At 40.8% G+C, this 15,203-nt stretch overlaps 1 protein-coding gene across 15 annotated transcripts in view; it reads right to left on the minus strand.

Annotated features, from left to right (window-relative positions):
• The window catches only part of ANK2 (ankyrin 2), a 360,943-nt gene that overhangs the window by 92,881 nt on the left and 252,859 nt on the right, over positions 1-15,203 (minus strand). For 11 of the 15 annotated variants that reach the window (XM_068941794.1, XM_068941796.1, XM_068941790.1 and 8 more), the window contains 9 exons: positions 14,257-14,355; positions 12,479-12,676; positions 9,289-9,387; positions 9,019-9,117; positions 6,262-6,360; positions 5,425-5,622; positions 3,283-3,381; positions 2,559-2,657; positions 336-533 (listed from right to left, as the gene is read on the minus strand). In XM_068941794.1, coding sequence (XP_068797895.1) covers positions 336-533; positions 2,559-2,657; positions 3,283-3,381; positions 5,425-5,622; positions 6,262-6,360; positions 9,019-9,117; positions 9,289-9,387; positions 12,479-12,676; positions 14,257-14,355 — 1,188 coding nt within the window. The remainder of the gene's footprint in view (positions 1-335; positions 534-2,558; positions 2,658-3,282; positions 3,382-5,424; positions 5,623-6,261; positions 6,361-9,018; positions 9,118-9,288; positions 9,388-12,478; positions 12,677-14,256; positions 14,356-15,203) is intronic. The other 4 variants (XM_068941797.1, XM_068941793.1, XM_068941799.1 and 1 more) reach the window with 2 other exon arrangements.

Consider the following 15,203-nt stretch of genomic DNA (forward strand, 5'->3'; position numbering starts at 1 on the left):
TCTTTTCTCCTCTTTGTCTAAAGTAACCTTTCTAGCAGAGCTAGGTGTTGCATCATTTTCCTCTTGTCATGGCAAACAGCTGCAGCTCCTCCTGAGTGTCACCCAGCACAGCTATTAATGATATTATATAAGCTAACTGGTTAATCTCTATCTGCCAGTCCTAGACATCCTCTTCTCACTTGCACTGTTCATCCACCTGTTCTCACTTGTGGAAATTCACAGAAACGTACATAACGAAGTGGAGAATTTCTAAGAATGTGACATCATTCCAATACTGCACTTTGCACCACACTGAACACTCCCACCATAGTACTTTGCCTCCCGTTGAGAGTTACCTTTGTTGCCACATGGATGTTAGATCCTTTCTCCAAAAGCAAGGTCACCATGTCAGCGTGACCTTCTTGGGAGGCCAAATGAAGTGGGGTCACTCCCTGTTTGGTCAAAATGTTGGTCTCAGCCCCATAGTTCAATAGAGTGGTAGCTATCTGCATCTGATTTTTCTTTGCAGCAATGTGCAGAGGGGTGTATCCATTCTAACACCAGTCAGGAAAACAAAATGAGAGGAAAGTTAACACAGCAGCTATACAAGTGTATGAAGTCAGATACCTTAAAACAATATTTTTTCTATGCTCCCCACTATCCCAGAGATGAGAGCTCATTATGTTCCGAAGGCAAAACATTTCCCATGTGGTCTGGCTCTTCTGATGCTTCGGCCATCTGTATTTTCCCCTTCCAAACTAGAGCAAAGCTACAGCTGACAGCAATCTGATACCTTCAAATTATCCTGACTTTGACACCTACATTTTAAATACCCTAGGCTGTAAATATTCACTTTTGACTGATGAGTGACATTCTCTGGAAAAGTGATGGGTGAACACCCTTCACTGCGTTATGCTTTTTTGCAGTGTGTGGGTAGATCTGCGTTTGCATATGGAATTTTGATACATGTGTCAGTCATGTTACTGTCTGGAAACACAGAGAGGAGTGTTTTTCAGTTCGAATTAACCACTTAAGCAAAGCAGACATCATATTTTTTGGCAAGAAGAAAACTTCCAATTTTTAATGGCTTTAGAATGCACTATGCGGAAAACTCTGGGTTCTAACAAACAGCCTCTTTAGAGGGCTTTGGTTGGTTGGTCTGGACTTTTTTTGAAGGGGAGCATTATGAAACTACCTTGTTCCAACTGCAGCTTTTGTTACTCTCCACACACAACAGTAGAAAGAACAGTTCTTACGTATTCACTGAAAAGACAGGCCACCTCTTTTTAATGGAATATATAATAGCAGTCCCATACCAGTCAGAACATTCTCAAATCAGTAACAACTTTCTTGTTATTTCTCTCTTTTAGTAGCCTTTGCCTAACCTAGTGAGATCATAATACTATTCCTAATCCCAGAAGGAATCCTGCATATGCCTTTTCAATTCCTACTAAAAGGTTTCTACTGTGAGACAATATTAAATGAGTTCCAATTATGATTAAAACTCACGGACACAGAAGCGGACTTAGGCACACGCACACATACATACGTTTACTACTTCTTCTTCAAAGAAGGTCCGAAAGAATCATAGAATCGTTTAGGCAGGAAGTCATCTGGTTGAAACCAATAACAACTCCCCAGTTATATTAGGTTGCTCAGGAATTTGCCTAGCCAAATTCTGAACATCTCCAAGGAGTCTGCCACCCCCTCAGGCAACTCGTTCCAATGTTTGACCAACCACACTGCGAACCACACATTTCTTTCGTTATATCTAACTGAATAATCTCCCGTGTTGCAACTTGTGGCTACTGCCCCAAGACATTGTCTCCATGTCAAGCATTATCCCACCTCTTAGGCACCCTCAGAGACTAAGTACTGCAGTGTCACATGCATCTGGTGAGATTTCTCACTGCTTTCAGCCTCCAGTGGCTATGTTTGAGTGGAGAGTCACATGCTCGATACGTGGTGCCCCCAGCTAGCAAGTAAGGGGGCAGTACTGAGAAAGGCTGTAACCACATTTTTCTCTCAAGGGTTTTACGCTCATGTAACACCCACAGCTCTTCATAAAATTACTAAGTTTTGCTTTTAAGAGGAGGGTTGGGCTCTGCATGGCAAAGCACCAGTTGGAACAGACAGCTTTAATCTGTCTAGAATAAAAGTCAAACCATTAATCCATAAATACTTTCTGATTCAGCAACTCATCTGCAAAAGAAGGTGCTGCACAGTTTCCGACAAAGCAGACTGCTTCCCTATGTCTCATTGCAGCTGATAATCAGCCGTCCTTAATTTTCAGCGAAAAGGAAGGGGTACGACAGGCGCGAGCATGACGCGACAGGGTAGGAGCACATCGCCATAACGCCCTTCAGCGATCAACCCTCTCCCCCAGCAGCTCCCCCCTGCACTGCGTTAAGAGCTGAAGAGTTAAAGGGCGGAGGGGAACGATTTCACCCCACTTTCCGTAGAGAAAGCCCCGCTTTCCTCGCACCGCCCGCCGGGAGGGAGGGAGGGAGGGAGGGAGGGAGGGAGGGGAGCCGCTGGCGGCGGCCGTTGGCGGCGGCCGTTGACGGGGCGGGGCTCACCTTGGCGGTGGCGTGGGGGGAGGCGCCCCTCTCGAGCAGCAGCAGCGCCACCTTCTGGTTGTCGTAGTGCGCCGCGACGTGCAGCGGGGCGAGGCCGTTCTGCAAAGGGCGGTTACTGCGTTAGGCGCGGCGAATAACCGTTAACGGGTTAGCGAGCACGCTGGTGGGGCTAAACTCATAAACCATGAATGCCTGTTTTTAATATTAGAAACGTGGACCAAAAATAATATTTAGCCAGCGGTTAGTGGGCTGGGTTTAACAGGAAGGAGAAGCGGTGGAGGATGAATTTGAGCTGCCTGACTGCTCCCGGGGCGCACAGCCGGTTTTGGGCCGCTGGCTCCCCGCAGCTCCCTGACAAGCAATCCTTACAGCACAGGAAAGAAACGGATCCTGCCCTCCTGGTTTTGAATTAAGATTTTTACAGACCAAACAGCTGAATGGAATAGTTTTTTTTCCTGAGCCCCAGAAACATACCTGTTCTAGAGCTGTTCATAGTGTGCCCTTCTATGAGCAGGGTAAAAACATATAAAACCAACAGATTCAGTAAATGCAGTTTCCAAAGCGCGCGTACCTAACCATCACCCTCGGGAGAATGCAGTAAAGCTAACGCGATCAGGTGAAAGCAGCTGCCCCCTTCTTTCGTACGTCTGTTTCACACAGTTATTTCCCGAAAGGAGCAGCCGCACCGCGGCTGACTTCTGCCCCTGAGCCCCCGCGCCAGTACCTTGCCAGCTGAATCCGGAGAGGCACGGCGCTGCAGCAGGAGCTTCGCCACTTCCAGGCTCCCGTATTTGGCTGCCACGTGCAAAGGCGTGAATCCCTTCTGAGAAACGCCAGGAGATAAAAGCAAGTGGCTGTGTTAAAAGTTATGCCGACATCTCTCTCTTAGAACCGCACGTACTCCTCTCTGATAGTGAATGTCATAGGCGGTTCTGCTTCAACCTTTATCCTAACTGTCATTTTTATTCAGAATCAATAGCCATACCTAGAAATAGCATGATCACTTGAAAGCATTTTGAAAAGTGTGATGTACAAAAAAAACCAACTTCCTCTTTTACTCTTTCATGTGTACATGGTGTCAGGCTGGCAGACATTTCATCTCACACAGATTCCATCAGCAGAACACATTTTGTGGGCAATGACAGCACTCATTCGAATTTCTACTCAAAATTGGCTGCGTTTTTAAATCAGTTTCATAATGATAGCTTTAGAAATATTTCCTGTAACATTTGTTGCCTGTTACAATGAAACACCATGTAAACTCAAGTGAGAAAAGCCCCAGAATTTGTTTGCCTTCTTCAGGGAGTTTGTTGCAGAATCATTTTTATTTGGACGTAGCACCTCTACAGTTACCAAGTTCTGTTGCAGCCTCTGCAGTTGAGGTGAAAAAAGTCATGCATGACTCAAGGGCAGTGTTTTTGAAGGCTACTCTAGTAAGACTAAAAATATTGTCTCTTTAAATAAAGAGTCATTTTCTTTCAGTTTTAATAATGGTTGTCAGCAAAGCACAGACCTAAGATCTATGTCCAACTAAGATGCTATTTGCTTACCCCTTCAGTTTTAAAAAACATGCTGGTAAGACAATCTCTTGGATGCAAGACAGTAGGTGGCAGACTACACTGCTGTCCTGACAACAATCCCCAGGAGCCACCAGGGCCTATTTGCCTGACATATATAAGTGATGTGTAGTGTTTATTTTCATCGTCATTTTATTCAATTAATCCCACTTTAGAAGAGTTTACATAAGGCAATCTCAAACGTTTCCATCTCATGAATAACACGTTAGCAGAGAGATTATCCAGTGGTCCACATCTTTCCCTATTCATAATGACAGAATGTTCCTGCCGTAACTAAAGCAATTGCCATAAAGCAATATGGAAAATTAGGAAAGTACTTAGTGTATTTTTAGCCATTTTTAATGTGATTTAACAGCCAGATAAAAGGAGAACAGTGAGCATTCCCAGTAATCTGTGGATGAGAATTTGAGAATCATGGGTTTAGTCTTCTAAACCCTGCCTGGAAGACTTCCCATTTTTCAAAAATATGTTTTAAGATCCAATTGTAAAATCAGGGGTACTTCTTTAGATCTAAAACTATAAAACTAAATCTAGATCTAAAACTATAGTGAAAAATCACGTAATCACTTGTGATAAATTTGGAAAAGATATCTTGGCAGATAGTTCTATTCACAGTACCTGTTTCCTTAAAGGCTTATCACTCTATTGGGAAAGTACTGGCAACCACGTCTGGCTAAAATAAAACCAAAATATTTCCACAGAACGTTTCTTTTATAACGCGAGGGAAAAAAAATGGCCTATTGTGTCATATGATATGTCATTCATAGAATCACTGAAAATAGATTCAGAATTATCTGAGACTCGACAGAAGCTGAATTGTATGTTTTGAGAATATTCCTTTCAGCTAATAGAGACTAGAATCATTTACATAAACAGAGTATTGAAAAATATGCAGGCCTGTTCCTACAAAAACATTTTGCTTCGTTCTTCCAAACCTGCATTTTCTATTTTGAAACTTTTGACAAAAAAAAAAAAGCCCTACCTGTAACACAATGGGAAAGAGAGAAACCAGGACTTCATGTACTTTTTAAACCTGTTCAGAGCACTTATTTATCTGCATTTGGTTAGGGGGAACCAAACTTACAGCTTCAGATGACAGTAAATTATGACAATATTTGGTTAATTCCTGACATATTTGTTCAGCCTATTGGATCACTGTTGATTACATAAGAACAAAACAAAACAAAAACAGACTAGCTCAATTTCTCAGTGAAAGTACATTCATCATGGAACAGGTTGCTCCCTGTGCACTGCCTACTAGAGCACAGACACAAAGCATTTTGTCTTACTTTGGTGGACATGGAGTGTGAGGCACCTGCCTCTAAGAGAACTGATGCAACATCAACTTGTCCCTCTCTGGCAGAAATGTGCAGTGGAGTATATCCATTAGTGGTTGCAGCATCAGGGTGGGCCATGTGCTGTAGCAGAAGTTGGACGATCTCTGTTTTACCCAAGCGAGAGGCAATGTGCAGTGGAGTCTGTTCTTCCTACAACTCAAATTGAGTAGATAATTACCACAGGTAGAACTACCCTGAACACCAGATTCTGGTTAATTCCAGTAGATCTCTCTATGCATTTGTCTTGCAGAAGTCATAACAAGCGACAGCACAAAAACAACTAAAAAAAGGTCTAAAGGAGGAACCTGTAAGGCTAATTTCTGGGATCAGCTTCAGCAATATCTGATTAGAACAGAAAGAGAGGAACATTGGAGAAAAACATTGTTTTTCTCTTCTCAGTAAAAAGGCAGATAGCTGAAATTGCTGTGAGCGCCACTTACTTTCCTTGGTATTCTTAATTTATTGTAGAACAGCTGCGCCTTGCTTGACAAACAGTCCATTTGGTTTCAAAATCTGGCACTCGGAGCTAGCTGCTATCAGAATCTCCAGTGTTTGATTTTAGGACACTGCTGTACAATTCTTGCTCAGATAAAAGAGCTGTTACTGTTCTGAGCCAGACACATTCTATTTGGATGAATTACGCACAAATAAGTTACCTTATGGAATGGCATTCAGATGTGCTTAGTCTTGAATCCACAGTTCAAATAACAATGAAATTGCTCCTTCTTAGCCCTACTGCTTCAGCTACATTTGTGAGAAAGCAAAAGAAGTTGCAAAGAGAACACCTACCCTGGCTCGGGCATCAACCAGGGCCCCATTTCTCAGGAGACAGCGAACTACTTCCACCTGCCCAGCACGTGCTGCCATGTGTAGAGCGGTCTCTCCACGCTGCAGAAAAGCAAAAAGGTTTCAGTGTCCTAAACCTCCAGGAAGCAATAAAACTCAGATTTTGTAAATTCCACCCACTTCAACTTGTGAAGAAACCTGCACTTCCACTAGCTGAGAACCTGGCTAGCAACAGTGAGTTCAGGAAAGTACTTGTACATGTCACTAGGCCTGCCTAAGTACATGGTTTGTAAACTCTGAGATCCCAGACAAGGGTAATCTTGCTACAGAGGGTCGGAATGAAATTCCTGGCTTTTCTGCAGTCATTACAATCAGTAACTCCAGTGGAAATGCAAGTTCACGTTCAGTCTTACAGTGTGCAAGTGATGCAAAAATACGGCCCATCAGAGAATGTTCAAGCCCCGATCATGCTCAAGAAAATTCTGCCTTAGGGACTTCCCTGCTAACATACGTTCCTCAGCCTTCTACATAACAGCGCATCAGCTTGCGTGCCACACAGGAGATAAGAGTATATTAACTGTCTGTCTGTCTCAAGGGATTGCAAGGCACATGAGCCTCAAGATGGAAGGGGATATTTTTCCAGATGGTCTCTTCCTGCCCACTGTGTGGAGCTGGCAGCTTTACAAGGCCTTGCAATGGCTGTGCACAACTGAGCCAGCATATGAAATGTGTAAAATCTGTGCTCAGCAGCATGGCTGTGTCTGCGGGCTGTGAAACGAATCTTGGTTTAAGCCTTTTCTAGTCCACAGAATTCAAAGGGGAATATGAAATTTAAGAAAGCTGACTGGCGTGATCTGGACATTTAGATCACGATAATGAGGTACAGATGATACAGTCAAAGAATTTATTTTTTGCATTGGCTTGCCAAGGAACACTGAAAGTGAGCATTCCTTGATGAGGGAGTTCCTAGCTCAATTTTGCACTGTTCAACACATTCTTTGAGAACATTGTCATTAAGTTGACTAAAACAGTCCCTGTGCAGCTCATCTGTATCTGGTACATTAGGTAGTGGGACAGTTCAACAATCAAGAGCTCTTCATTTATCTTTTATGTTATGACAACACAGCAGGACTGATCACTTCTTCGGATGAAGAGTTCCATCTCTTTGCTCTAATGCTGGACTATATTCTATTGTATGGCTCTTATCCCCATGACTATCAAACTAAACTGTAAATACCAAAACACCACCATCATCAAGATCTTTTGCATCAGAATCAGAAATCAACTTCTTTTTGTCCTTCTTCTGTACAAATGAAGCAAAGGAAACAACCCGAGTTTAGTCACTGCTACAAACTTTTGATTCAAGTAAACCCTCCTCACAGACAGTTGATTTAGCTATACTTGTGTTTAAATTAACATTAGATTACCAGCTGTGATTAGTAAGTAGGCAACAGACAAAATCCCACAGCCCTAATTATAAATTTTAATACAGATTTTCATCTATAAAAGTTTTATTACCTGAAGAATGAGCCGTTTAAAATGTGAATAAGTTTTACAGTTTACACACTTTAACGATCAAATTGCTATACAGACTGCTCTGTACTTGAATTAGCAAAGCAGTTTAGCCTTTGGAAACAGTTAGTAATTCAACAGGGAACTTCAGCTTACCAAGTAAAAGCCAAGACACCTGTGTAGCATAAATTATAAAGTGTTAAACTTTGTACACAAATGTCCTGTTCTACCTCTACAATACTTTTAATTGCTTCCACAAGAATTTCTTGTTGGCTTCCATGACATCCATTAATAATTTTTTATAAACATTGCTTCTATTAAAAAGTATAAAAGCAGGAACAGATTTTGTCAAGAAGACTCTGTTCCAGTAACTCAAGCAAATAATTCAGAGTTTGTTGCACATTCTTCCTGGTTTCCATATAAGATTTTTCAAACTAAGAAAAACTGATAGGTCCAGTGTACCTCGATCACTCACAAGTTTGTTTTGTTGCAAAAAACTTACTTCTAACTTTTATCTACGGGTTAAAAAACACTGCTTTCAAAATGAAGGTAGTCGTATGTATTTGTTTATATTAACACATTCAAACAGCAAGATATTTGTGAAATTCAACTCAGGAAACCATCATGTTCTTTTTATTGCTATTATTCTTGGCAACTAGGCTATTGGTATACAAACACCGATTTCTGTGGTAAGTCAGGTCCTGCGTTTTGTGTTACCTCCCAAAGGTCACATTTTCTAGACTTAAATATGTTCTTTAGAAAGACACCAGTTCCTGGAATTTCCTGTTAAAGGAACATCTTGAGTTTAACATTTTTATTTTTTGTTTGTTAGGTTTTAAGTATTTTATACACTTTCACTAATACAAATGACACAATTTCATGGCAAAGGGTGAAGCTGTGCAAGCAGAAATTAGAACCATTTGGATTTAAATTTCATCATTCAAAACTGAAACACAATCTTCCGTGCAACTTGGCTTATTTTGAGTTTTGAGGTATTTGGTGAGCTTTAGCTGTTTTTAAAGGAAACTTTATCTACTCAAGCATTGCTGAAGAACACATGAAACCACAGACAGCTTATAATGCCTATACAATAGCTGTTTTCCTCTCGTTTACTGTTTGGGAAAGGTGCTAGGATAATTTGTCCTAAAATGTACTTAAGTAGCATCATTAAAATGTGACCTTTGGCTGAACATAGACTCTTTTTGTATGAGCTATCGCACAGATGATTCTAGTCAAAGCCATACTCACAATGTTAGTGACATCGGGAGAGGCTCCGTTCTGCAGCAGAAGGAGGACTATGTTCAAGTGGCCCATAAATGCAGCCACATGTATTGGTGTGAGGCCCGACTGCGAAACAAAGCAAGAACAGTTTTACTCCTCTGCATGGGGCGTAGCGGAGGGGCTTCTTCATTTAAGTAAAACATAAATGAAAGTGAGGCATGACAGGAAAGAGAAAAAAGGAAGTAAAAAAGAAGAGAGAGAAGGAATGTTTCTTCATGATATGAAACATTTTTCTACCTCTGTTATAGCCTGGATTGAAGCCCCATATTTCACCAGGAGTTCCATGACTTTGATGCGATTTTTCTTGCAGGCAATGTGCAGTGGAGTAAAACCATTCTGTGCAAAAGACAGTCATGTTAGTTAAAAACATGCAGCTACACTTTCCACACAGCTCCATGCGAGCACACTGGAAGCAGAAGCGTTAGAATATCAGAAGCAACTCTTCTTTAGAGGCACTATAGGTTACGAATTACATCTCCTCCCAGGAACAGGAGGCAGAACATAGCAGTGCCACCGCTTTCTTCGCAGATACTGGAGAGAAACCAAACTTCCACCTCCGGAAACCAAACACAGGCATGCCTGTTCTGACTTTAAAGTGTGCGTGCGTGTGCATGTGTGCACGCACGCACGTGCAGGTTTGTACGAGTCCATTCGCACGCATGTATGTCTATCGTCCGTCTAAGAATGACTTAAAAGTAGTTCTGATGATTGCGTAACACAAGGAAAGTACAAGAAATGATAGTGATAACTTTAAATTCAACTAGTGTCTTGTGCCTGAAACATATAGAGCATAGTCTATCCCTCTCTAGGAACAGAGCATTTCCTCCAGATCCCACCTCATTTTCTTATTTGTCTTCATAGAATATCTTGTAAGCTAAGCATCTATTTATTTATATTTATGCATCAATCTTTAGTACACTTTATGCATAAGTGTTTGCATATTTGTGTATTCTATAAGGTATCCTCAGTTAATAATCACTACTTCAGCTGTGGTTTCATTAGACAGTGTTTGGTCCTGAAGTATTTTCATCCCCTCTTCCTTTATTCCTGCCCTGCTGAGTCATAAAGCACTGCAAGCAAGATACCAGCACTCCTCTGGATTAAAACTGAATGGGGCAAGAACAGGAATGAAAGGGCAGAGGGATGGGAACTTCTTAAATCAGGACTGCAACCTAACGCTTTGCACTGTGAGACAATAGTTTGAACGTGCTTATGATCAGCAGAGATTCTCTTCTTTGGAAATGCTCACTCAGTAAGACTGAGGCCTCTTCATACTATATACTATATCTTCATACTATATATTATGTCTTCATGCTGTAGCTTCAACTTCAAGCTGTTTTTATATACTATTATAGCTAATGCAGGTTAAGTGCGTACCTAAAAAGCTTAGCAAACACATTATTTTCTAAGTGAGACGAATTGAAAGGCTCAATTTTCAGCTGTTAGTAAAAAGCTTGGCAAATTAAAATTCAGCCTGCCTGTGTAAGAACATTTTTGTGGAAAGCACAGGAAACATTTTGTTAAATAATTGCTGTATTTTCTAATGAAAAGGATCACTACTGCTAAACACTCGACCAGCAGTAAAATTAACTTGTATCAGAAATCTTAACTCATGGAAAAAGTCAGCTACTGCTTATGACAGATTATTCAGCAGTTAACCTCTGTTAAGAGAAATGCTAATTAGTAGTTGATTTGAAGGTGCTTTACAGCATATACAAATTGCAAAAGCTGAGAACTCATGTACTGCTTGTATCTTCATATCATTTTATAAGCATTAATAATTATTTTTTAAAAGAGGTAGCTGAAAATGAATTATTTCTAAAATTATTCCACCACAGTACTCTCTCCTGAATATTATTACTATTATCCCTCTTCTATTTCTTAAGGAGGATTCAAAACCGTAAGATATTCTACATCCTGCACAATGACTCTCGATATATTTCATAGGGAGTTTTACTATTTCACAAGTTTCCATACGTTCACTTAATTTTATTGCCTGAGTTCATTTCATTTTGCTCTGTCTATTCAAGTGAGGAGCAGCTTGGAGGGGAAGAGGAGAAGGCAGAAGGAACATACTAGTAATGGAAATCATGAGCATCATTTAATATATTAAATACTAAAAACAAGCCAGAGGCGAGGAGTCACTGATGGGAGAGAGAACGAGAGAGACAGAAAACAAAAACAGCCTCGAGGTAGGAGAGCAGAAAGGCAGCTGCCTGAGATTGTTCTCCTTTCGTTTCAGGATAGATGTTTCTCAGGGAGGGAAATAAAGAAGGGGGTAGGAACAGAACGTGTATTTCTCATCATGGAAGGAAAGAATAAGGATGAGGGGGCTAGCACACCAGCATGTATGTGTGGGTAGCTGATGAAAGTACAGCTAAAGGGGATTGAAAGACTGGCAGAAAAAACAAGATGCAAGGATGAAAATAGCACGAAAAAAGACCAACCAAGTGAAAATGGTACAGAAAAAGACTGACCAAGAAAAGCATAAGACAAGGAAGCAAGAGGAGTTAGGGAATTTGAGGGTATAGAGAGGCCAAGAAAAAGGACATGGCTGAAGACGACTGGGGCAGTAAAAAGCCAATTCCAAGTAGGCAGTGAAATGAGAAGCCCTTGTAATAGGGGGACAGTTCACAAAAAAATTCAAGGTCATATCAGAGGCAAGAAGCTGGGGAAGACATAAGAGTGGCCTGCAGTGAAAGCTGCACCAAATACAGGAGGTAACAGCAGAGTTCTTGCCATACGAAGTATCTTAAGTATTCACAGCCTCTTTCTTTCCTACACTGAGCACAGTATCTTGTTACTTCAAATTCTATCCAGCTAACGGTTCATGGGCATGCTTCCTATTAGAGGAAACTGGAATCATGTCTGGGTTTGGATAGATTGAGAGCTCTTTAAAGCTTTAAACCAAATGTGGTATTTGTCGCAGTTTGGAGATAATGGTCTGATCCATGAGTGAAAAGAATTAGACCTGTTTTCCTGCAAGCGTGGGTTTTTTTTGTTTTTTGTTTTAAAAGAATAAAAGGGTACATAACATAAGGGAATGTCACAATCTGATAAATGCAAAAATAGATATTTTTAAATTATTATCTCCATGACAATTAGCTTACCGATTCAGTTGAAACTTTTGAAAAATTAGTTGTCTATCATATTACAATATGAAAAACTGAACTATTGCTAATACCAGTGCAAAAGTTAGCATCAGCTAGAAATGGTTCTGGGTAGAGCTTCCAAACCTGATACTACAAATACTAGGCCTAACGATACGGGGGTACAATACTGGCAATCTGTAGGTATGACAATCCCTCCAACAGTGACTATTCAGTTGACGGTGTTTGTTGACAGATTTTTCACTTAGCTTTACTGGTAAGTGCTACTCATCTCCCCTTGATAGTTTTGTTACATTACACAGGTGGGACAGGTTTACCAGGGCACGAGCATTGGGATTTGCTCTCTTGTCCAGAAGGAGTTTGGTGACACGGTAGTGGCCACAGTGTGCGGCCACATGGAGGGCGGTCAGGTAATCCAGTGTGACATCATCAACGGGAGCTTTGTGCTGCAGTAGATGTTTGACACACTCCACGTGGTCACCTTGGGCTGCCATGTGAAGTGGAGAAAGTCCATTCTGTAACAAAAGAAAATAGGATAGTAATCTCTAGCACCTCTTGCTTAGATAGTGACACGTATTAAAAGAATCCCATTGTAAGTTTGCAGAGTACTCCCATCGTTGAAACAGGGCCGCATCTGAGCTTCTGACTGGAAGAAAAACTGAAGAAGATTATTATAGCCACCCTTCCCCTTCTGGCAAATGCCGGGGAATTTAGAGAAACAACATATATTTAATTAAAATCAGAATTGAATCAAAGCAAAAGAATCTAATGGTCTTGTCTCATGATTTAATACTTAATAAAACATACCTTGACCTTAAAAGACAGTTTTAGGGATGTTCACCATAATGCTATGACATCTGTTGCATGCTAATTGAGGAAGAGTATCTACCCATCACCATATTTATCAAGGAACATATTTTTTCTTTCAGTTCTCAATAGAAAACAAATTATATTAGCAAAACCTAACCCTCTAACTTATGGGAAATGATACTTCCAACTTCCAGCACAGTGAGACCTTTTGTTAAAACCACAAAACTTGAAGGGCAGCGAAAGAGAGAGTTCTAAAGCATTGTCTGGTTTTAATAGATCTCTTTGTTGAAGTCTGTGGACTTTAGAGAATTAAAAGGAAAGAGAATCTATTAATATGTACAGCAAGTTGTTTTCAGAAAAAATTAGTTTTATTATTTATATATTTGTCTGCCTCCAGTTTGGAACCACCTGTTTCAGTGGGAAGTTGTTTGAAAATTTGTTTTTTCATTTTATACGCAGATACTCCAAAAGCATTGTGTATTTAAATATAGACTGCAACATACAGACTCTAACTGGTAACTGACTTGGTCTGATCAAACTCACTGATTATTTGTCATCTGGAAGGAGGGATTACTCACTGGACAGTTCTGCTCTGCTCAAACCTCAACACAGTGGGGACGTCCAGACACACTTAAATTGTTTGTTGCTCTTGATCTTCTAGGGCACCTCAGGCATACAATTTCAATACTCTATATCACGGTGTACATCATTCCCAACTAATGATACTGGCTGCCTTTGTCAAGCACTCTGAAACCTACTAATGTGAAGTGCTGCCCATTAGGGCTTGGTATTATATGACAAATGTCTTTCTCTCACTGGTTTGACTTACGGAACAATATTTCTAGTAAATGCATTCGTCTTAAATGCATGCTTTTCAAAAACTAATGGGAACACTGAAATCATTTTCAAAGCGCAAAATAGTCCACTATAACAATTAGGAAAAGCTGTAACTCACAGGATCTAGGTAGCTTATATGAAGGACCAGAAAGTATACGCAGGGAATCTTGCAGGAGTACCTGACCCAACTTTCCAGTCTTTGCTGCCTGCGGTTTTAGGAAGCCACAAAAGTTAAGTACTTGCAACAGCACTATCTATCATGTGTTTAGTCTTACATTATAGAGGCGGGGTGGGGTGGGAGGTGAGTTGGATCATTCTTCCCATTAATATATTTCTCTTTGGGAGAACAGAAATGTTGCTGTCTTCTTACTTGTCCTTTCAACGATATAAAAAATTCTTTGGAAAGTTGCATAGAGCTGTTACAATATTCTTCTAAGAAGGCACACACCTTGGTCCTTGCAAGCAGTGGGGCACCTCGTTCCAGAAGCAGCTCCACAACTTGGTCATGCCCACTTCTTGCAGCACAGTGGAGAGGGGTGAGTCCATCCTTAAAGCGAAAAAAGGGAAAGTAAATGAGCACATCCCCAGACTGTCCACCCTGGCACTCTGCGGAACACATTTCCAGGATCCAGCCCACAAATGTATGAAAAAGCTCCCTTTTTTTGACTCTTAACTCAAGCTGGCTCCACAGCATGAAGTTTCCCCCTTATTCTTCCTTGTACCGGTGAAGAATGCTCTAAGGTTACAGTTTCAGAGAGGAAGTCCATTGTGTGCAGAAATCTACTATCAAAGACAATGGGTGCATGCATTGTCTCCTCCCCTCCTTCTCTGCATGGCTTTGAGATCGTATTGCCTCTCCCTGAGTAACATGTGCTGAGCCGAGGATGCTCGATAATCAATCGTGGTCCTTTGGATTGCTTTTGATGCAGGGATGAAACAGGAAAAGTCCATGCTAGAAAATTTATTCTAGAATGTATTATTTTTTTAAAAAGGCAGCAGGAGAAAGAAGATTTTAAAGCAGAGAGAAAAAGAGGAAGAGAGAAAAACCAAGAGAATAACACACTTTGTTTCTGAGACTGAACGGCAAACAAAGACCTAACAATTGTTTGCTAAAAGAGCTGTGAAAGCATCAACTCTGCAATATGTTCTCCGCTGCAGAAGAACATCCTGTCCCAAAACACTTGTTTAGGCTACTCGGTCACTGAACAGAGCAGTGGCAGCAAAAGATGTGTCAATGAAACATTTAGACAGGAGAGTGTACTCTAGGTAATGCTGCTACAGTTTGGCCTTTATACTGAGAAAAAACCCCAGAAAATCTGAGGCAAGAAAAATGGTTGGAAAGAGTATTAGTGTTGAATGACAGAAAAAAGAAAATTCATATGGTATAGCAACCCA

This window comes from Struthio camelus, chromosome 4, assembly GCF_040807025.1.
Source record: "Struthio camelus isolate bStrCam1 chromosome 4, bStrCam1.hap1, whole genome shotgun sequence".
NCBI lineage: Eukaryota > Metazoa > Chordata > Aves > Struthioniformes > Struthionidae > Struthio > Struthio camelus.